Raw genomic sequence first — 23,637 nt, forward strand, 5'->3', positions numbered from 1 at the left:
GTAGATTTATAGGTAAAAATATTTGAAAATGCAAATGCAAAAATTGCTCATAATGTATAAAAATATATAAAATATTCCAAGGATAGTTTTTCTTATGATATTCAGTGGACACAAAAAATCTTCCGGAGACTAAATTTTATATCTTTAATGATGTTCATAAAAATATAAATTTGTATAAACATCTGCAATTTATTCATAACACTGAGAATTTATTTTAGAACCTGTTATCACATTCATACTTATATTGATAATATTAGTAACAGTAATAACTTGTATGTAATATATTTTGTTTAATTTAAATGTTACAATGTAATACTTATGTCACTAAGTACATGAATACATTTAATATATGATCTACTTATGACAATATTTGGCATTAATAAATTTTTAAACTCTTCATAACTAAAGTGGAATATTAATATGTGTAACGTAGTAAATTCATGACATAAATAAGTAAATATATATATAATATATATATATACACAATATATATATAATATAAGGTACTAAATGCAAATATAACATATATAATGTACTAATTGTGTTAGAAGTACAACATCATTAACTATGTAAAATATATAAAATTATAAATGTAATATTTTAAAAATTATCTCATAACTATATGAATGAATTATATATGTCAATAACATAAATAGTGTAAATATTCTTACCTCTTCTATATATGTCCCTAGCTGTTTCTTTCCCAATTCCACAATTTGCACCTGTTATAATTACAGTTTTTCCCATCAAACGAACATCGTTGTTACAATAGTTACTAAAAAACCTCATATTTAAAACAATTTGCTCTTACTAATTGCAATAACATACAATAAAAGAATCTATTTATCCAGAACTTCGATCCGCCTTCTGAAGTATAACGATGCTTTCTACCTTTCAATTCCACTCACTTCGTCATCACATTGAGCGGGTATACCGTACTTCCATATAAAAGGAGTGGGGTACGCAATAGTGATTATATAGCAAATAAACTCTGCAAAATTATTGATATCGTTATCAGAATGACGATATAGTTAAACGTCCTAAAACAATCATTGATTGATAAACAGATTATAGATATTTCTACACATTAAATATCTAAAAACAATTTAAAATACGCAAATAGGTATGTATAAAAATATGCATAATATACTAACAACACATATGACATAAGTTTTGTCTATACATGTAATAATAATATACATATAGCAGTATCATCTATGATACATTATTTAATAATGTACATACATAGATTTTTTTTTCATAGATTTCATAAATTCATAGATTTACTTTTACAGTCAATCTGATATATCATAGTTTACGTTACAATAAATTACCAACATTTTATCCAAATTTGAATTGTCAATTTTCTGTAAAATACAACCATTGCCTACTTGTTAAATTTTTCGATATCTTAGTATGTCTGTTTCTTATTCGATTTCCAATTCAGGTTACAGATAATGCAATACATTTAAGCAAACTAAACTATTTAAAATTCGAGACACTAAACTAGCAAACAATTAAAAATTCTGAACATGCAACTTGATGTAATATACATAAAGTTGACCACATTAACTGCATATTATCCACGCGTTGCAGTTATTGTGCGAGAGTTTACTGATAAACTAACTCAATTTTATAAGATAAATATATCATACAATATGGATAAACCTTCTTAGATATGTTCTTAAATATAAGTAAGAAAGTCATATGTAATATGTAGAAGACACAAAATAAACAATAATTCTCTAATCACGTAATAAATTTCTATTTAGGTATAATTTCTCTATTTGCATTATATTGAATTATGTATTTATATGAACATCCATTGTCAAAATTATTTATTAAATTAAATTATTTATTAAAAATTAAATTATTAAATATTACCCATTTTATTAATTTCTCTCGTTTCTTGTACTTGTTATCGTTTGACAATAGTTGATTCCCAATTTTTAAATTATTATCATTAAAGTACTCATTTCCTTTCGCAAAGTGGATTAACAAGAGAAGTTCAAAAATCTTCAACAGTTGTGTTTTCTTTAAATCTTCGTTAACTGATTAATAGATTTCGGTTTAAAGATAAATGAAATGTACGCGAAGACGCTGTCGTAACAAACCTATCGGAAAATTGTATCTTATTAGTTGTCATTAAAAGGAAATAAAATTTATAAAATCAATATTTACTTAAAAAGAAAAATCGTTATCTTCTTGTGTTTAGACTCATTTTCATTAATTTACGGAATTTTATACATAACAAACATATTATAAAACTGAATCTGCAATGTTTTCATTATTGGACAAGCATGTTGTTGCCGTGTTATGTTGATGTTATGTTGATTACAGTAAGAAAATTTTTAGATAGCAGAACATCTATATATTAATATTACAGGGAGAATTATGCAAGTAACGTATGACAAAAGATAAATTTTATTATTATATGCCATAAAAACATTGAAGTCCTTGTTCCAATTCATACTACAATATACAATTGCAATTGTATTATGTAATTCTTGCTACTTTTGTAATGCTCTCATACTTTTAGCGCTTCTATCACTTATCTTGTTTCGATGGTTAGTCACAAGCTTTTTATTTGAAATTGTTAATATCTAACCTTTGGAGTACGAGAGATCTTCGAACTTTATGTTTATTTAAAGTATCTTACATTTTATGCAAAACGTCTTAAAGATCTCTTATTATCGTTTTGGGAATGCCTGTTCACGACCAAAGTACAACGTAAGTAAATAAGGTGCCTTAAGGACATCTTGATTTATACATAAGACGTTCAAAAAATATGTTGATACATTTGTGAGATATTACCAGTACCAGATGTCATAAAGATGTCTAAGAGCGAGAACCTTTAAACAACGTCTAGAACAGACGCCTTTGTGCTGTACTACATAGTACTAAGTATACAAAATGTAAATATATAAATAAATATTTTTTTCATTGTTATTTGATATTTCTTTTACATAAAATTATAGTTTTACACAGAATGTTTATTAATTTTATTACCAATTTTTACAATTCTGCATATAAAATACAATTTTTCGAGCATTGGCCTTTATTAGGTTTTATTTTATTATTATCGTTTCTATTGCCTTTATCATATGTTTCTAAAATGTTGTCGTATTTGTTTCAAATTCAATAACTCATCAGTATGTGTTTATTATATTAGCTAAAGGTCTTGCTCATCCTTGTTCATCCAATGTTATCTTCGCTATTTGATTGTTCCCAAATACGTATCTAGTCCTCAATGTATAACTTAGCAGTCTGTATGTAATGTAAAATATCAATGTAAAATACCAATTTCATATTAAAGTAACAGAAGAAATATATTCTTCAGATAATTAATAGAATACTTGAATAATAGATATACCAATCAAATTTGTATATAATTACGTATACGGCATACATTCTATTGCATATTATACAATACATATATTTATTAAGTGTTCAGTGAAAGGTAGAAGTAATTTCAATATACAAGTCTGTGAAACAAAATGAGATAAAAATAAGAAACCAGAAAAGTATATTAAAAAGATTGACTTTTATTTATCTCATTTCATTTATTGGAAAGTCTTTCATGATTAGTTGATGAAATATTTAACCAAAGTACAATCTTAATCATTGCATAATTTTATTAATTTAATTTTATACTTATAATACCAAACAAAGCGACTAAAGTAAGTAACCGTTAGAGTTTGAATACCGATTCCCGATTTGCTGTTTCTTGCCACTAGGATTTATTGAATTGATCAATCATATATATGCATATATAGCGGAAAGGTGCTCTCAGTTTCGGTTAACGACTCGATGATTAAGGACATATCTTCCTTTTAGTTCGAAAGACAAACGGTAAGTTTCATAGTTTATACAATGCTACGGTAGCTTTTTTTTAAATACATCTCCATCGATTCGATGATATGGTATACCATTGTGATAGTCGTGACATACTAACATAAAATTGTATACACCTTATACAGATAAAGTTCATTTTATCATGTATGATTTCAAATTGGGTCGAGGAATTCTAAATACGAAACGAATGCTAAACATAAGCAAAAAGATCGATAAAAGTTTAAAGAAACTGCATGAATAATACGTATATTTTATTCATTACATGAATCTTTTATTTGCCATACAGGGTGAGTGAATAAGAATTACTATCTAAAATAGCTCGTTACATATTGGTTTTATCAAAAAGCGTTTTAAATGAAATTCAAAATTCATAATCATAGATCGTAGTTCCATACAAAATGATACTATAGATTTTATAATATTTTCTCATTTCGCTGTGATAAAGATATCATCCTTATCTAATAAAAGGAATATATCGCTAACTTTTAAAATGAGTGTAATACATATGTACTACACAATATCTTCCTCTGTATAATTCTGATATTATTATAATTTACTTCATGCTACTACAATTATCGGAGACTAATATAATGATATAAGTGGATGCAATATTATCAAGTACATAGAAATTTTATATCACAGCTTTGAAGTAATTAATATGTTGTAGGTATGGTATGTGTATAATCAGCAATAAATTAAACTTCTTGGTCATTAGTACTTCATTTTCTATTTCAAATATTAGATATTAAAAATGCTTTTGTTAATAATTTATTATATATTATTTTGTTATACTATTTTATCTTATCACATTTATCACATACATACATATAACATATAAATGATAACCCATTAACAAAACGTTTTATCGCCGACACATCGAATTCAGGCGATGGTACGCAACACATTGAAATTCTATGTGTAAACTGGACAGAGAACGATGATGCAAAGTTAGAAAGAGATGATACAATAAGAAAGGAACGACACATTCGTGGGCACGAACAGGCACCAAAAGGTGCAGACACATAGTCTTCAAAATCAGTCCGATGTGGTCACTTTACTCCTGAATTCTTGTTAAATCTTTTCCATTAGAAAATTGTGATACTTACTTCAATCCATTTTTTACATTATTGTATAAGTGCAATGTACACATGGTTGCAGAAGTATAGTCCATATATGACAAAAAAGAAGCTATATTATATTAAGTTTTACTCTACTAATTTTGCAAAATGTAACATCGAAATGAATGATCATCAACCAAAAGCTTTCAATAATATTCCTGGACCAAAATCTTTACCAGTTATTGGAACACTTTACAAATATCTACCATTTATTGGTAAGAAAATCAAACACAATTTAAAAATTACTATACATGTACATCTCAACATCAATTAATAATTCAATCAAATAATTCAAACAAATAGAAACATCTTGATGTAGTATTTATGATATAATTATAAAAGGAAATTATACGTATTTACTATACATACTACCATATCTGATTATAATCATTGTGTAAATGAATTTTTTATTACATTAAATAAATATGTATTTGTATATTTTCAAGTATGACACATAGTAGTTTTTAAAAAATTAGAAAAAGCGATCTCTTTTATATAAAAATTTCTTTTTCGCGACTGTCTAATATTACAACCTGATTATATTAATACTGTTTTATTTAAATTTGTTAATATTTAACAGGTGAATATAGTTTTACAAATTTATATGAAAGCGGAAAAAGAAAATTGGAACAGTTTGGGCCGCTAGTACGCGAAGAAATAGTACCTAATGTAAATGTCGTATTGGTTTATAGGCCGGAAGATATAGCAGAAATTTTCAAAGCGGAATCAGGTTTGCATCCAGAAAGGAGAAGTCATTTAGCACTTTTGAAATATCGAAAAGATCGCACTGATGTATACAAAACTGGAGGTTTATTACCCACGTAATACACATATTTTTACGGTTTACAATAATTTACTATAATTTTTGTAGAAATTTTATATAGCTTTATAGCTAACTTTATATACCTGATGTTAGACTATAAATGTTTCCAATTAATATCAAGTAAATTTATTGTAGTAATTTATATTGTTAACTAGTTATATTATTTAATTACTAGTAAGTTAATAACAAACACAGGAGCATTAAAAGCTTTTCTATTTGATGTTAGACCAACAAATAGTAATTCAAATCAAAATGTAAATTCATAACATATTGTTTTGCAAGATTTTTATTATATACTTATATGTATATATATTTTCTTAATCTTTTCGTAACAAAATATTGTACATACAATCTTTATCTTTTTTAACATAACATACTGTATAGATTACGCAATTTGTGACGATAATTTTTTATACAGTTTTATATTTTACTACACGTATATCTTCTTTTTTTTTGTAATTAGAAGAAACATGTACATATGCATGTTATTAAAAGGCACACATAACCTTTTATAATGTTTTATTGTTGCCTTTTAAGAATATGTATATCTAATTAGAATATCTATATCAGATATGAAAGAGATAAACATCTATACGTACTAAGTATATAAAATCTATATGTGTATTTAATGATTCAGCATATTTTTATATATAGTGCATATACATATGTAGTACATAGGTATTTTGTTAATATATTGCACTATAGTCAAATTTTTGGATATCAAATATTGAATATAATTCTAACCGAGTTGGATTGATTAAAACGTAATAAATACACGTTATAAAAAGTTATATTAGAAAAGCACTTGCCAATTCTTACAGATGTTGTTATTATATTAAGTTTTTAGTAACCTAATTTTAGTGTGAAACCCTATAAAAAATTTGTAATTTTCGGATATAGCATTAATAATTTTTTAAAATGTTTAAATAGAAACAAGTTAAATCATGAAGAAATTAATCTTGTAAAATTTTGTGCACTTGACTACTTGATTCCTTGACTACTTATTGTTAAAAACTAGTTTTTATAAATATTTTTATATAGTACATAGTTTAGATAGATATTGAAGAAATAGATATTGCGCATAGTATTAATATGATGCGTATACAACTTTCTATTAAATTAATTTACTTTAATATAGTATTACAAATTTCAGAAATGGGACAGAATGGTGGAGATTACGAAAAGAGTTCCAAAAAGTTTCTAGTAAACCTCAAGACGTGATCAATTATTTAAAAGAAACAGATGATGTCATTCAAGAATTTGTTGAACTATGTATTAATGAGAAGTTTGATGACTTCTTACCTCTTTTATCACGCTTATTCCTTGAATGTAATATGATTACACATATCTCTTAATATACATAGAACTGAAGTTTCTTTTTTGCAATTACATTTCAACTATGTTATACTTAAATTTAATGATTGGTGTCATATCTTAATAGACAAACAGACACACATACTATTAATAAATTTATATACATATAAATAAAAAGATGTACTATTAATGTCTAATAATCTTTTCTTTACTTGATTTTAGTGACATGTCTGGTTGTTTTTGATGTAAGATTGAATAGTTTCTCAAAAGAAGAAAGATGTGAAAATTCTACAAGTTCAAAATTAATCAAGGCTGCCTTTACAACAAATAGCGTAATGTTAAGGTTGGATAATGGATTGCAATTATGGCGTTTTTTTGAAACTCCATTGTACCGAAAATTACGTAAGGCACAAACATACATGGAAATGTAAGCAATAATTTTTAATCTTACACGGGATTATCATTTATTGTTTATGATTACTAGATTATTTCTCATTATACAAAGTCTTCAAAATCACGAATTTATTGAAGTTGCTCATAGATAATTTGCATAATTTATTATCATTATATTGTAAGTTCTACAATAAGAAAAGCACAGAAGGTTTTTATATGCTGAAAATAATTATTAACGGCACATTAACAATATTTGTCATAAGTAGACAGAAATGTGTGTGTGTATTAATATAGTTTTATATCAATCAGCTTAACTCAATGAAAGCTCAAGCAATCTAAATATTTCATTCTGTATATTATACTTAGCTTATTTTTAAATGCTATACCTCATATGTTATGTCTTTCTAATGTATCAGGGTTGCATTAGAATTGGTATCTCAGAAAAAACAGAGCACAAAAACTGGACATAACAAATCATTCCTAAATGCCTATTTACAAAATCCTGCTCTGGATATTAAGGATATTGTGGGCATGGCTTGTGACATGTTACTTGCTGGTATAGATACTGTAAATATTATAATACATATCATTATAGATGTAACTACATATTAGTGTTATATTTATGCATGTGCATGTTTATTATTAATTTAAGAAATACGAATAACATTTAGATATTTGTAAATACATAATTACTGTATTGATTGAATATATAAATAAGAAATTTAGATCTTTATTTACATATGTAAAATTTGTTTATTTTATAGAAAACAGATTATTATATATATACATTTTATAGTGAACAAGTAAATATCTACATGATGACATCATTTAATATGATATTAAGTCTGAAAATAATTAATGCTTATTATATGTTATGTTATATGTTTTTATACAAAGTGTAATGTTTAGGAACATTATGGGTATAAATACTACTATTAGAAACATTATATATATAGATACTATTATATTTTTAAAATAGATATATGTCTTATTAAAAACTTGTGATATAACTTATATTATTTTATAATATGTTATACATTTTTAAGCTTACACACAATATAAAAATTTAATTGAATTTGACTAAATTCCCTATCCTTTTATTAACATTACTAATTTAATAGTGTAGGCTAACGATTATAAAAAGAGAGAAATTAAATATATAACTTTTCCGTGCCCCTAGACTACTTACAGTACTGCTTTTGCTTTATATCATCTGGCAAAACATCAAGATATTCAAGAAAAATTGAGGATTGAAGCCACACAGTTTTTAGCTGATCATAGTCAACCAATAACAGCAGTTGTGTTGCGAAATGCTTCGTATACCAAAGCTGTCATTAAGGAAAGCTTGCGATTAAATCCAATTTCTATAGGAATAGGTCGCATATTACAAAATGATATTGTTCTTAATGGTTATCAAGTACCTAAAAGGGTAAGTTATAAATCTTAGCAAAATGTAAATTAGTTGATGTGCTATAAGTTTCAATAGAATTCACTTTCAATGGATAACAGCTTCATTTTATTAATACTTTTAATAATATTTTGTTATATTAGAAAAGCTATATATAACATATTTTCTTTTTATGTAAATACCTAAAGTAAAAATATGTTCGCCTCATTCGTTCGTTTCTTTTAGACTGTTGTTGTAACACAAAACCAAGTCACTTGTCGTCTTCCTGAATACTTTAACAAACCAGACTTGTTTATACCAGAAAGATGGCTACGTGAACATTCAGAAAGTAGCAGTAAAATAAATTGTGGAAAATCAGTACATCCATATGTATTGTTACCTTTTGGTCATGGTCCTAGATCTTGTATTGCTAGACGATTTGCAGAGCAAAATATGCAAGTATTGTTATTAAGGGTAAGTTTTTAATATTTAATATAATATTGATTTTCAGACATTTTTATGCCTATACAAAAAATAATATATAGTTTTTAACAGTAATATTCAAGTTTAATATCTTGTTTTATTAATTAATTAATTATATTATATTATTATTATTATATTATATTATTATATATTATTTTTATATTATAATTCTATGTATTAATTAAATATTATACAATATTATTATACAATCCCCACATTTCTTGAAATTTTGTTATTTCACGACCGATTATATTTTCTTCTAGCTTTGTTCACCTATACTGATTAGAACTTCATATTGTGTGTTCTCAATCACTTGTTATATGTATATTCTGGTACCATTTGTTGTCATATTAGTATAAATAAATAAGCGGTAAATCTTTGGGTATCAAAATTCGATATAAAGATACGCAACAGGATCGATTGATCATTTTTTGCTTTTTCGTCGCTATATAAAAAGAATGATGTGATATTTAGGTAATTATTTTTAAAACAGATGATATCAATGACCTTGAAATATGTCATCAAAATTAACATTACCGCCGCTCAAGTCTTAAGTTCTGAGATATTCTCAAAATGCTTCATAAAATTTGAGTTACATTTTATTCTGGAATAGGCGGTCACATTTTTATATAGTCCAATCTAATAGACTTAACTCACTGATGAGACAGATAATCATTTTTAGTATTGTATAAATAAAAGAGGAAAAATAATGGGTTATGGATTGTGCTAAAGAAGTATTCGGCCGGTAATGCCTAGCGTGAAATAATTTTTGATGAATCTCTTGGAATGTTGCACTTTATTTTGATCTTTAATTGATCAAAATAATTTATGCAAAATGTATACCCGTTCCCGTCGCAACCTAATGATAACCGTGCACAGCCTTAGTTTTCGTGTTATACACAAATACAAAAATATGTTCGGTATATTGATTTCCCTATTAAAAGCTTATTTTCTCATGGATGACCGAGTATTCTGATTAGTTTTGTTATATTATGCAATACATATACATGTATTATGTTTGCATTTGTATGAAAAGTCCTTTTATCGAATTCTATAGGCATTATTAGAGAAGAAACATACAAGATTATACACAACAATAATAAATTGATATTTGCTTAGAATTATAATAGATATAATTAGACAGATATAATAAACAGATATAATTAATCAGATAAATAGCTCAGAATTCCTTTGATAAATCAATGCCAATTTTGTGAATAGTCACGAAATGTACATGATTGATATAAATATTATATGTTGATAAATAAGTAATGCGTGTTGAAGAATCAGATATTAAATAGAATGTCACTTCTTAATGACATTGAAAATTAGAGATAATTTTGGTGACCTTAACCGTTTTAGACACAGGGGTCCTTGAAAAAACAGGGTTGAAAAATCCCGAACAGCGCGTTAGCGCTCGTCTAAATCGATTGTGAAGAGAAACAAGCGGTGCAATAGCGCTCGTCATATTTATTATTTTTATGAAATACATCTATATTATATATGCGTATGTAAATATTTCAAGTTTTGTTCAATAAAAATTATTGAGAAGATAACAATGAAATACAAAATACCGTCAGTCGTCCGTAGCGTTCAAATGTACTGGAACTTTTCGACACAAAATCTAAACAGCGTGATAGCGCTGCTTGGGACTCAAACAATTAAACAATTTATCGATAGCACGGATAAATAAAATATAGCGTCCCATCAAAGAAATAAGATTAACTTTTATTTTGTTAGCTCTTTCTAAGGAGGAATTTTTTGTTACTATATGTTGTGTATTTTTTTTGGTACAATTAAAATATACGCAAATGTTTTATACATGCTATATAAAGTAATATAATCTTCTTATTTTGTGCAGATGTGTCAACGACTCAAGATTTCTTGGCATGGGGGTGAACTTGGAATGATATCTTTATTAATCAACAAACCAGATGCCCCATTAAAATTCAATTTTCATGAGGTCTTAAAAACCAATTCTACTTGTTTTCAAAAGAACGAAATAGTATAAGCGAGGAAATATTATTTTTAATGAGAAAATATGTATAAAAGTAACGAAAGTATAACATTAAATAAGAAACAAATTACAATTTATTGTATACTTAATAATTGAAAATTAATTATGATATTGTAATTAGCAGTACAGTATTTTGATATTCTTATATTTTAGAGCAAATAAGAATAGTGTACATAATAAATTTAATTATAGGTCATATATTTAGGAGTTGCAGAAAACTTAGCATAAGATTTAATCACTTTGTTTACAGCTTCTAAGAAGTCTTTCTCTGTAGCTACCTTCCGACGTGCACGAATCGCGAACATACCAGCTTCTGTACATACAGATCGAATCTCAGCTCCAGTACTATTAGGACATAAACGTGCAAGGAGTTCAAATCTGATATCTCTTTCAACACTCATTGAACGCGCATGAATTTTAAAAATATGTGTTCGTCCTTCTAAATCTGGTAATCCAAATTCTACTTTTCTATCTAAACGTCCTGGTCTCATCAATGCTGGATCTAATGTATCTGGTCTATTTGTTGCCATTAAAACTTTAATATTACCTCGTGGGTCAAAGCTAAAATATTTAAAATCATATAAATATCATCATTACCTGTTATATATTACCTACTATTAATTATTGAAGATATTTAATAATAAAACATATGTTTTACCCATCTAATTGATTAATCAATTCTAGCATAGTACGTTGTACTTCATTATCACCACCAGCTCCATCATCAAACCGAGCTCCTCCAATTGCATCAATTTCATCAAAAAATATTAAACATGCTTTTTTACTACGTGCCATTTCAAATAATTCTCTTACCATACGAGCACCCTGTTAGATATAACAGTTATATATAATGTAATTACATGTATAATATAATACAATAACAACAACAACAATAATGATAATACCAATATAGTATGATATAATATTGGTTTCAGTAATATGTTCATTCATTTTTCATTAATCATTCATTAATCATTTCATTTATCATTTTAGAAGACATCACACAAATTTATTTAAAGGATATAAAAAGACATGTATCTGAGCTTTTTTTTAAAGATATATACATATTCATAGAGAAATAGAGTGAATAAATTATTTCTTGATTAATATTATACAAAACTACTAAAATATTCATGTGTCTTTTAAAAATACACCAATGAACTTATTACTCAATCTAATGTAATAATAATAATTTAATATTATTATGTTTACTTCAGAAAATAGAATATTCTTATTATTCTTATTACGTAGTTATAAACTGAACATAGTTAGAAACTGAATTTCATTTATAAAAAAATATCATATAGTTAATATAGGTAAAAATAATTTTAGAGGCGGTCGTCTAAGTAAGATAAATGAGAACACTAGCTAACTAACAATTCGGAGAGTAAATGAAAATCGTAAAATATCAGCATTGAAAATTGATAGTGCGCTGAAAAATGAGCTGCATATCGAAGTAAATACTAGTAAAGTACAAGATTTTTTAAAAAGCATACCGTGGAAGGATGACTCGTAAAAAGTATTATACAAGCGAAACTAATAGAATTAAGGGATTAAGATGTGCATAGAGGTATGTGAACGTGCTAATTGAGTTCTGGAAACGAATCATTTTTACAGATGAAAGAAAATTTGGTATCTTTGACTCTGATGAATAATTTAGAATTTAGATCTAGAGTATGGAGAAAAAAAAATATGTAACATAAAAAACAAAACCTGCTACCAACCGTAAAACAGCATCTGTTTTATTTGGGGATGTGCAAGTGCTGATGGTGTTGAATATCTCTTCATTTCATTGACACTATGAATCATAAAATATATGTCGGGTTTACATTAAAATTAGGGTTAGGGTCGTGAAACGAAACTTCGTTTAGATTACACATTGTCGTTATGCAATAGAGAAGACATTGACTAGTGCAAATACGATTATTATAGAATTGGACAAGTAACCGTGGTAATTAGATACTCGAGAAACTAATGACAAGGATCCTAGGTTCAATAACGAATCCGCGGTCGACGGGATGATAGATGAACATGCTCAGAAAATCTAAGTCGGATGCGTAATATTCACTGATCGTAAGGTGTTACTCTATTAGTCGATGGGACCGCAAGAAAGAATGACTTTCCGTCCCGACGATGCCACAGAAGAAAACTATGATGGGGTAGGTCTAAGGACACAAGATCATCGGATTCGTCGGGGATAGCCTTCGTTCGGAAAGTAAGGGAAATTGACGTTGCTGCTAATTGGTCAATCTCCATATCGGTAGTTAGAAAAAGATGCTAGTCGCCCTCGAGGGAAAGTTGCTAGTGGGAGACGTCGTTCGTTGAAAAAATAGATCTCCCCTAACTTCCCGTAGTTGGGACAAAGACTGTTTGTCTGTTTGAAGGACTTTAGGTAACTAGATCTTAGTGTTTATAACGGCCTTCGGACTGATCACGTACTGTGGAGACGCGTCGGCATTTGGTAACCATCATACCCGAAGAATAGGATCTGCGTGTGGCGAGCCACAGGACAGAAACCGTTGGAATGTTTACTGTCGCGTGCCGCTACAAATATTTCTTTTAAGGAGAGCTATAGAATTACTCCGTACCTTTGTTAGGCAAAGCGTTCATCCCGTGACCGCGGCTACGTTCGGCGACTGGCTGTCGCCTCGAGCCCAAGCTCATTATCACAAATCTCGAACAAATACAATCGGATCGAAAGACGACAATTGTTTAATTACGCCTATGATAGAATCTAGATTACGGTGTTAGGGGATTTTCCCTTAGTTCCAAAGGGAAGGCTCCGATGTCCTTTCATCTCCGACATATATATATGGATATTAAAAAAAATAATTTTCACCAAAGTGCAGAAAAAATGGGTTTAAAAGACAATTTTATTCTGATGCAAGCATCATAAAAATGTTGGGATCATAATGATCAAAAACACAACGTTGATAATATGCGAGCAGAATCTTATATAATGTTCGGAAACACTTTAAAAGACCTGCACAATCCCCAGATATAAATATTATTAAAATATATACATTGGATTACCTGAAACGAAAAATACGAATTCACCATGTTCAATGAATTCATTCATTCATCATGTATCACGAAATAATTTAAAGGGAGCAGTTTTGGAAGAATGGGATGATATTTTTAGTTATTTAGTAGACTACTTATTAATTAGATAAATTCAACGTCGCAACAACTTCAAGCTATAATAAAATCAAAAGGGAATAACACTAAGTATTAAAATAATTAAATTTCGTGATTTAGATATTAAATCTTAATATATTTTTCCATTAAACTGTAACTGTATCACATTTTTTTTAAATGGAAATTATTTTGAAGACTTCTAAGAATATGTATATATTTGTTATGTGTTAAAATTTGTTTTGTTGAAATTAATTACCGTACAAATTCTTTTTACACTGACTGTATGTATACTTTACAACAAATTTAATAATTTTTAACAGATTTCAACAACATAAATTTTTATCTCTAATAACTCAAAAAATTAACAGACCTAGAAATATAATAAGTCTTATTATTTATTAAGCATATGAATCAAACCTTGAACCAGTAACTGTATTGTTTTTGAAATTTTTAACTTTTTGATTTGATTTGATGAATCAAAATTTTACTATAATTTTATGTATATTATAAAATCAATTGTATTTGCAATGTACGTTGACTAAATATGTATATAGTATCAATTATATTAAGAAAATTGTTAAATTTGGTATAAAAATCTTATTTTAGGGATATTTTACACATTTTTATCACAAAAATATAAGTGATTTTACAGATAGTGTATCAAAAACTGTTATCAAGTTATTCTAGAGAATTTAGACATCTCTGAGTACGTACATTTGTGTACAAAAATTGATTTTTAAGCACATTTTTAAAATACTTGTTACACCAGGCGATTCATAACTTGAAAGCTAAGGTATACAGGAGATATGTGCATATGACGTTCTTTACTTATTTTAATGAGTAATTGCCAGAATATCAACATGCATTTATGAATTACCTTGTATATTCACCATTAACAAGTTATAAATACCTAAGCTATTAGAAATATCAAAAGTCTGATTAACAAAATAACAAAAGGAATGATTTAAGTATCATTAGTTTGCAAATCTACATTATATTTCCTTAAAAATGATTTTTTGTTTACTCCTGCATACTTTATTTCTTAGTTAAGCATTACTTAATAATTTCGAGTCAAGACATATGTTATACTTACTTCGCCAACATATTTTTGAACCAATTCTGAACCAATGACACGAATAAAACAGGCATCTGTCCTATTAGCTACAGCTCTAGCACATAAAGTTTTGCCTGTACCTGGTGGACCAAATAACAATACTCCTTTAGGTGGCTCGATTCCCAGATTAACAAACTTTTCTGGCTGTAATAAATAAATTATTTTTTTCAATTATCTTGTACAAAAAAAATTAATTTAATGATTATAAGATACTAACATGTAATAAGGGTGTTTCAACTACTTCTCTCAATTTTTCAATTTGTTCTTTGCAACCACCAACATCGCTATACGTGACGTCAGGCTTCTCTTCAACTTGCATCATTGTTACAGTTGGATCAATTTTTGGTGGAAGTGGAATATGAATTTGATATTTATTACGATCCACTCCTACTCGCATTCCTTCTTCGATGTCAGTAGGAGCAACTGAATCTGCTAGATCAACTACAAACTTTGCAAACTGTTTTACATTTATAATGTATTTAGGATCGTCTGAGTTTGCATTAATTATTTTAGTGCAGCGTGCAACTTGCAATGGTTGCTCATTTTGTAAAGTTTGTTTATCCGCAGCTAAATCCCACAAAGCAGGCGGTGCAAGACCCGTATCGGACTCTTTGATTCCAGTCAATTCGTTAACTCGTTTAATTATTGTTTGTATATCTTCTTCAACTGCTTTAATACTTTTAGTATATTGTCCTTGACCCTGTATAAAAAATAATATGTTAGCGTTATTTTTGTTAGAATAATTCCAAGAATCTTTATTCTAAATTAAATTTATTTTTTATTAATATTTTATTATCTATTATTACCAAAATTATTATACAATTTCACTTACGTAAGTTTTAAGCAGAGCAATATCTCCTTCATCGAGAGCTGAAATAATACATTAATAAATTCTTTTAAATCACAGTTAAAGGCAAATAATTAATATTTAAAGCTTACACTTTATTTCTTTCTCTTCTTTTCCTTCTTCGCTTTTTACTTTTCGCATGTCTTCTCCTAAGTGATCAGGCATTGTTATATTAGTTAAATTTTTCAAATATTAAGAAATGTTAAGGATACTTTATTCGACGGATAAAGAAACTGATGTAAACCGAATTTAAGGTTAGGTATTTTCCATTACTAGCAAAAACTCTGTAGCGACCTGCGTCACTGACTCCCGACGTGCCATCTAGTTGTAACTAGATTTAGTTAGTTCCTTTCGTTATTGATAATCGGTAAACAGCAAATAAAATAAGCAACATAACATCACCGACGACGAAATCACTATAGCCTATAATTTATTTATAAATTTTTAACTATAATATAAAATATACGAAATAATAAAGCAATATTTCTTAAGTGTTCATAAATTTGGCTAATTTTTGTTACTTTGTTTACTTTTTCTAGGAGACGATTTTCGATTCTTACATATTAACGCATACGCATTGTAATGTAATTGTTACGTTACCGCACGAAACTGATTGTAGTACTACCTTAACACTTAGCCAACCGAATGGGGAGAGAGATCTGCCTACTTTAAAGTAAATCGCTGCATGACCGATCGGAGAGATCCCTCCACTTTAAAGTAAATCGTTGCATGATCGATTGGGGAGGTCTCCCATTTTGACCTTAGCAACGCGTTTTCATTTTCTTTCTTTTTTTCTTTTTTATTATCAGCTATTGTTTAGGCTTGTCCAAGCGTGGTGAGAAACGTATAGTTGGCTGTGGCGCGCGCGTGGTTGATTAAGTATTAATATCGTCAGTTATGTGAAATTACGTTTAGCATGCGTATAGAGTGATACAACTAACTCGGAACGTGCGCTCGCCAAAACATGTAAACGACAATAGTGTAACATGTACGCTTGCTACTGCAATAAGTCACTGAAGGATTTTAAATTTGACGTTACAATAAGGAGATGACGGTCGCAGAGAAAGCGTAACTCGCGTTTTCGCCCGATGATTTCATGCGCCTCTACGTTCCCGAAGTTTCGTAGCAAGAAAGGGTATCCGGTTCTGTTTCCACACGTGGCTCAATTTTTGTTTTTAATATCTTTTGATATCTTGGATTATGCATACCTGAAATATCATTTTTTGAAATTTAGAATTGCATTCAACTGTCAGAGTAATTAGCGAATTACAATGAAATTGTTCACGTTCTTATAAACATCGTGATTCTTTTTCTATTTTGCTTGGTAACTTTTATTTTAACGTATTAATTCTTCTAAGTCGTAATTGAAAATTTATCAACGATCACTTTCTACTAATTGTTCGCTATTACCTGCAAAGATAAGAATAAGGAACAAAGAAAATAATTGAGATACAATGAGATATTTCACAGAATTCATATTTAGACAGACCAGTTTAAACAAATAGAAATTAATTGAACTCTCGTACTGTTGTGCTTGAATCCCTTTGGACTTAATCTTTCTTTGTTCTTTATGCTTACATGCGACGCATTTACAGTTGAGCGACCCAAAATCGATCAATTCGTAGAAAATTATCATTAATAAATTTTGAAATACGTAGAAGGAAATGTGTAATACGTTAAAAATGAAAATTAGCCAACGAAATAGAAAAAGGATGTCGATGTTTGTGAGGATGTGAACAATATAATTGTATCGTAATTCGCCAATAACTCTGGAAGTTAAATGCCACTATTTGTGTTTAGCGGTCTTTTTTTAAATAAACGGGATAGAATCCATAAATATATATTCATAATTAGAATAAAATAATTTTTGAAAAGATAGATGGTTTCTGTGAAAATAATTATTGCGTGTAGCCGAATAAACGTTTAGAAAAATATGAATAATTATGTATTCCAATATAAAAAGTGAAAACAATTGCACGTTACGCGTGACTCAACCAAGCTCCATTTTTCATTCGAACAATTAGAAAGGAGCTTAGAAGATTTTTTTTATACGAGTTATATTGTTGTAGTAGTATCGATTGATACATCTTTCTATCCTGTCCAAAAGTTTGGAACTTGATTAAACTGATTCGATATATCGGTTAATGTCATTTATGATATAATGAATTTTTGAATCACTTTTCCATTCTTTTTCTCACATTACTTAACACGTAAGTTGTCTCTTACCGTAATTTTTTCTGTTTTTAGCAAAACGTATTGTCGAATACTTCATATATTAGTAATATAGCCCTTTAATGTTTTGGCGTTCTTTTCTCATGGAAAATTGCTAGTAGCGTTAAACTAAACTGCGACCATGAGATTATACATATACGTATATAAATTAGATGTATCGAGTCAATTGTCATTATACCTTTCATTTAGATATTCAGTAATATGTAATTTAACAATTATGTTTATATGCTGAGAAACTAAATTCTATTAAAAGTACTTATGCACCAAGTAAACTTACTATACAGGCAAAGGAATATTTTTATCATGTAATTAAAAGTAAGACCCATTTATTCGATATTTGACGAGATCTTTTCTAGTTACTTTGTTTTGATTTGCATATAACGAGAAAGATAATGAAAACGCATGGTGGGATTTCAATGATTTTGAAAAAAATATAGTAAAAATATACAAAAAAAAATAAAAGACCATTCAATAAACAAGAAGCAAAACGAAATTACATCGCATTTGATGGAATGATCATCTACAGTAGGTAGCTTTACTGTCTTCGTTTTGTTGCATCAATGAATTCATCGAAAATTCTTTGTTGCCAGAATAGCTGCTTCACGACAGTCAGGACACAAGGTATAAAATGCAATCTAAAAAACCACTCATACTCGTCTTGTGATTCGTGGCTTTGTGTGAACAATATTCTATTTTTTTCAAAGTCACTGGATCCGATTGACCGTTTTCATTAGTTTTTTTGTTATATGCACAGCGCAACCGAGTAATTAAAAGATATGCACCGATAGGTTGACCAAACATTTATTTAGTCTGTTTATTGAATATGCCAGATCAGAAATTAATATTTTATGAAACGTGTTGTATTTAACTATTAGATTTTTTTCTATACATGATAATCGAGTACATTGATTGGTCATTACGTCCCATTACTGGTACAGCTAGCTAAGAGGTAATAATTCTTCGTCTACTTACAAAATTCCAAAAACGAAATTAACATCCTCTTAGATATGTCTTACGAAGTGCCAGCAACAGTATTTTGTTATTCGTCGAATTTCTATCAACTCAAAATCTCAAAAAAAAGAATTTGATAAGAAGAAAATGTTGGCATGTCGCATTCATTGGAAATAACAACATAATAAATATTAATAAATAACAATAAGATAAAAAAATGGGCATATCGGGATTATTTGAAAAAGGTTTTGATACAATCTTCTTCGATTTCTAAAAAATAAGATATACACAGCAGGTTCGTCTTAAGCGTATACGCGTTATTGTTTCTACGATTATTGACAATGCAGAAAAATGTTTTATACAAAACCTTAAAAGTACTTTAATGGAATATTTACATTCTTTCTAATTGCTATTCTATATCTATATCTATACATCTATATCTATATCTATGCTATATCTATTGTATACAGAGTGGCCGTTTAAAGTTAAATATAGAAAACAAGCTACTAATCTATAAAGACATAATCAAAGCAACACGCACGGTATCCAATTATGGAATGTGGAAGTGGAAGCCGTGCAGTCGATCATACTTGGTACCACTTGGTAGTAGACGCATCTTGCTACATATGAAATGAAGAAATGCGCAAAGATTTTCAAATCCTGACTGTAAGGGAGGAAATTCAGCGAGTATCCGACAGATGTAAATCAAAAACAATAAACCACTCAAATCCATTAGCCGATACACCGTACATCGACAGTGCCATTAGACGATTGAAAAAGAAACAACAGCAGGACCTGGTGACGCAAACTCAAATATTCTTACGAACGTATTCTTACGAGATTAGCAGCCAAACGCTATCTGTTTCGACCGTTCGCGGAGAGACGCGATCGCGAGATAGCACGTCAACGAGAGTTGTAAGTTCCCGTTACGATTAAATAATCGACGTCACGAACTGATCGATCCCCTTATTTCTATTACGATAATAAGGGTAGTTCAATGAAATTGCACAGAATTAACACAAATAAATTAATGTTTATTTCAACAACTTATTAACTAGAGAGATATAAATGGAACAAAAACAAAATATAACTGCGTTTTGGTTGATAAGTAATGCGCGACGTATGATATGTGTTGACGGTTCGACTTCTCGAAAAGTTCTGATCGCCCTTCGATCTTTTTCGTCTTTTCTGGAAGACGACCCCCACTACGTTCGGATCACGCCACATTCTTTTACGCGAGGTAAAATAACGGCCACGAGTCGACGTTTCTGGAAGTCGCCCTGCTTAATGAACCATGCGCTTGCCACTACAATGTTTATTTACTATCCTTTATATTTGTTTCCTATCCTTTAGGGAAAAGAAAATCCCACGCACCTAACCCCAACCCGAATACTAGCCTCATAGCCTCAAGACTAGTTATTCATTTTGAATTAACTAGCTCGATGATGGCCCAGCAATCAAGACCAGGCTCTCCTGAGCAAATTCGCAACTACCCCGCGCTACCTCCTCCGTGACAAAAGTGCAGCAGATCCCCCCGTACCAATGACGCCAATAATACAAAAAGGCGAAAGATAGAAACACCAAAATCAAACACGATTGACACCCGGAACGAACAATCAACGATACAAATAAACACCCACAACAGGTTCGCCGTATTGGAATCCACAAACGACGCCATGGAAATCGCAGACCCGCCGCCAAACCAACAGGCACAGAGAATCCCCCCTCCCCCACCAATATTCGTTGATGATGTCATCGACATCCAAACAATGATCAAGTCCTTAGAGAGAGATATCTCCAAGGAGGACTACAACTTAAAGATAAATAACAACAAAGTAAAAATATTGCCGACGAACCCAGAAGCTTACAGAAAACTCACCAAGATACTTAGGGCCCTGAACGCCAACTTCCACACCTACCAACTCAAACAGGAAAGGCTTTTCCGGGTGGTGCTACGATGCTCATTGCTGCTGTTCCCCATAGTGCTATTCCGTACGTCCAGATTGGTTTTATGACCATTTTATATATTTTTAGTTTGTTTTCTATGCTTAGTTTGGATTTTCGACGTGTTAGCCAGTACATCTGTCTCCTTGCCATCTGTATTTTGTCTATTGTTGCTTTAATATGCTGTTTCCATGTGAGTCGTGTATCTAAGTGGAGTCGTAGGTATTTGACTTGCCTTGTTTGTATTATGTGTGTGCCGTTTAGTACAATGTTTGGTGTTTTCTGTTTTCGCAGTGTGAATGTAATGTGTTTGCATTTATCGGGGTTTGCTTTAATTTGTTTTGCTTGAAGCCACTTTTCTATTTTTGTGATATGTTCTTGTAGTAATGTAACTGCTGTTGCAGGGTTAGTATGCCTGACTAGTACAGCTGTGTCATCCGCGAATGTCAGTATTTTGCTATTGTTAGTTGTTGGTATGTTGGCCGTGTATAATGTGTATAAAATTGGTCCTAGGACGCTTCCTTGCGGAACTCCTGCCTTGATTTCTTTAGCTTCCGAGTGTGTGTTTTTGATTTTTACTATGAAGCTTCTGCTGCTTAGGTATGATTTGATTACTTGGTATATCTGCCCCGGGAACTGTTTCCTGATTGATTGTAGTAGGCTAGTGTGGTTTATTTTATCGAATGCTTTTTCAATGTCCATAAAGAGTGCCGTGCAGTATTGTTTTGTTTCCAGCGCCTGTAAGATTTCGTTGACGAGTCTGTGCGTTTGTTCTATTGTGGGGTGTTTGTTTCTGAATCCGAATTGGTGATCCGGTATTAGTTGATTCTTCTCTATTATGGGTTTTATCCGATCGTAAATTATTTTCTCTAGTATCTTAGAGAACACCGGAAGTAGTGAGATTGGTCGGTAGGATTTGGTTTCGTGCGGGTCCTTGCCTGGTTTGGGTATCATTATGATTTGTGCCAGTTTTCAAGTTTTTGGAAAATATTGTATTCTTAGTATTGCGTTAACTATTATTGTGATTTGTCTTATCGCTTTTGGCGGAAGGTTTTTCAGGATTTTGCCGTTAATTAGGTCGATTCCTGGTGCTTTATTATTTTTTGTTCTCTCAATTATGTTTCTGATTTCTTGTGCTGTTGCTTTAGGTATGGTGTAGTGGTTGTCAGTTGGTGTACTAGTAGTTAGCGCATCCTCGTCCGTATGACTATTGTGGTTGCTGTTGCTGATGTTATGTGGGGTGAATGTGTTGCATAGGTGGTTGGAAAATTCTTCAGCTTGCTCTTCGTTGCTTCTTGCCCATGTGTTATCTGCTCTTCTGATTGCTGGTACCATTTTTATTGTCTTCTTTATTTTTTTTTGTAGATTTCCATAGGGAGTAGTTGTAGTTCTCGTGAGCAGATTGTGACTCGATGAACTTTGTGAACTCGTTGTTGTTGTGTTCTTTTATTTTGTTTTTTATTCCTTTTGCGAGTTTGTTTAGGTGTTTTTTGGCAAGTTTTTTGTTTTCTTTTGTTCTGTGTTTTTGCCATTTTGCTTTCGCTTTTCTTTTTTCTTTAATTTTTTCGAGGATGTCTAGTGGAACTGTTTTTGTTTGTCTGTTGGTTGTTTCCGGTATAGTGGTTGCCCTTGCTGCTTCTTGGATAGTTTCTGTGAATATTGTTACTGCTTGATCGATGTGTTCAGGTGTTTTCAGTGGGATGTTGCAGCTGATTTTGCTCTCTATTATTTCTTTGAATATTTGCCATTTGGTGGTTTTATTGCATAGCTTCTCTGTACTACTGTAAAGTATTGGTTCGTTTCTGTATGTAATTATCATGGGCGTATGGTCGGAGGTAAGCTCGAGGCTGGGTGCTGTGTTTAGTTTATTTGCGTTTAGTCCCTTTGTAACTGCAAAGTCTAGCAGGTCAGGTATTTTGCTCAGGTCTGTCGGCCAGTATGTCGGTCTTCCTGTGGATAATATATTGAGGTTATAATTTCTGATGTATTTTTCCAAGGTTCTGCCTTGAGGTGTGGTGATT

The 23,637-nt window shown here is 29.9% G+C and overlaps 4 protein-coding genes across 8 annotated transcripts in view; 2 read left to right on the forward strand and 2 right to left on the reverse strand.

The window, feature by feature from the left end:
- LOC117165086 (retinol dehydrogenase 12) overlaps positions 1-805 on the reverse strand; it is a 27,998-nt gene extending 27,193 nt beyond the window's left edge. For all 4 annotated transcript variants that reach the window (XR_013059598.1, XM_033348548.2, XM_076622911.1 and 1 more), the window contains exon 1: positions 672-805. Coding sequence is in view for 3 of the 4 variants with exons in the window: in XM_033348548.2 (XP_033204439.1) it covers positions 672-789 (118 nt within the window). In the remaining variant the exon portion in view is untranslated. The remainder of the gene's footprint in view (positions 1-671) is intronic.
- LOC117165087 (uncharacterized) overlaps positions 1-1,835 on the forward strand; it is a 6,304-nt gene extending 4,469 nt beyond the window's left edge. Inside the window, exons 4-5 of one of the 2 annotated variants that reach the window (XR_013059601.1) lie at positions 5-1,123; positions 1,448-1,835. The gene's annotated coding sequence lies outside the window, so the exon portion shown is untranslated. Of the gene's footprint in view, positions 1-4; positions 1,124-1,447 lie in introns of those variants that run through there. The other variant, XR_013059602.1, reaches the window with a different exon arrangement.
- Positions 1,836-4,010: 2,175 nt separating this feature from the next.
- On the forward strand, positions 4,011-11,579 carry dib (Cytochrome P450 302a1, mitochondrial). The gene is made up of 9 exons (XM_033348541.2): positions 4,011-4,142; positions 4,742-5,188; positions 5,554-5,794; positions 6,950-7,125; positions 7,333-7,537; positions 7,920-8,070; positions 8,684-8,932; positions 9,137-9,364; positions 11,235-11,579. The coding sequence occupies exons 2-9, from the start codon at positions 4,996-4,998 to the stop codon at positions 11,382-11,384; spliced, it is 1,593 nt and encodes a 530-aa protein (XP_033204432.1). The 5' UTR covers positions 4,011-4,142; positions 4,742-4,995; the 3' UTR covers positions 11,385-11,579.
- Positions 11,447-16,767, reverse strand: Rpt1 (26S proteasome regulatory subunit Rpt1). The gene is made up of 6 exons (XM_033348543.2): positions 16,582-16,767; positions 16,475-16,512; positions 15,860-16,342; positions 15,622-15,786; positions 12,049-12,215; positions 11,447-11,951 (listed from the first exon to the last, which is right to left on the reverse strand). Exons 1-6 carry the CDS (start codon positions 16,652-16,654, stop codon positions 11,573-11,575), a joined length of 1,305 nt encoding a protein of 434 aa, XP_033204434.1. The 5' UTR covers positions 16,655-16,767; the 3' UTR covers positions 11,447-11,572.
- Positions 16,768-23,637: the final 6,870 nt, after the last annotated feature.

The sequence above is a fragment of the Bombus vancouverensis genome, chromosome 11 (assembly GCF_051014615.1).
Source record: "Bombus vancouverensis nearcticus chromosome 11, iyBomVanc1_principal, whole genome shotgun sequence".
In the NCBI taxonomy this organism is placed as follows: domain Eukaryota; kingdom Metazoa; phylum Arthropoda; class Insecta; order Hymenoptera; family Apidae; genus Bombus; species Bombus vancouverensis.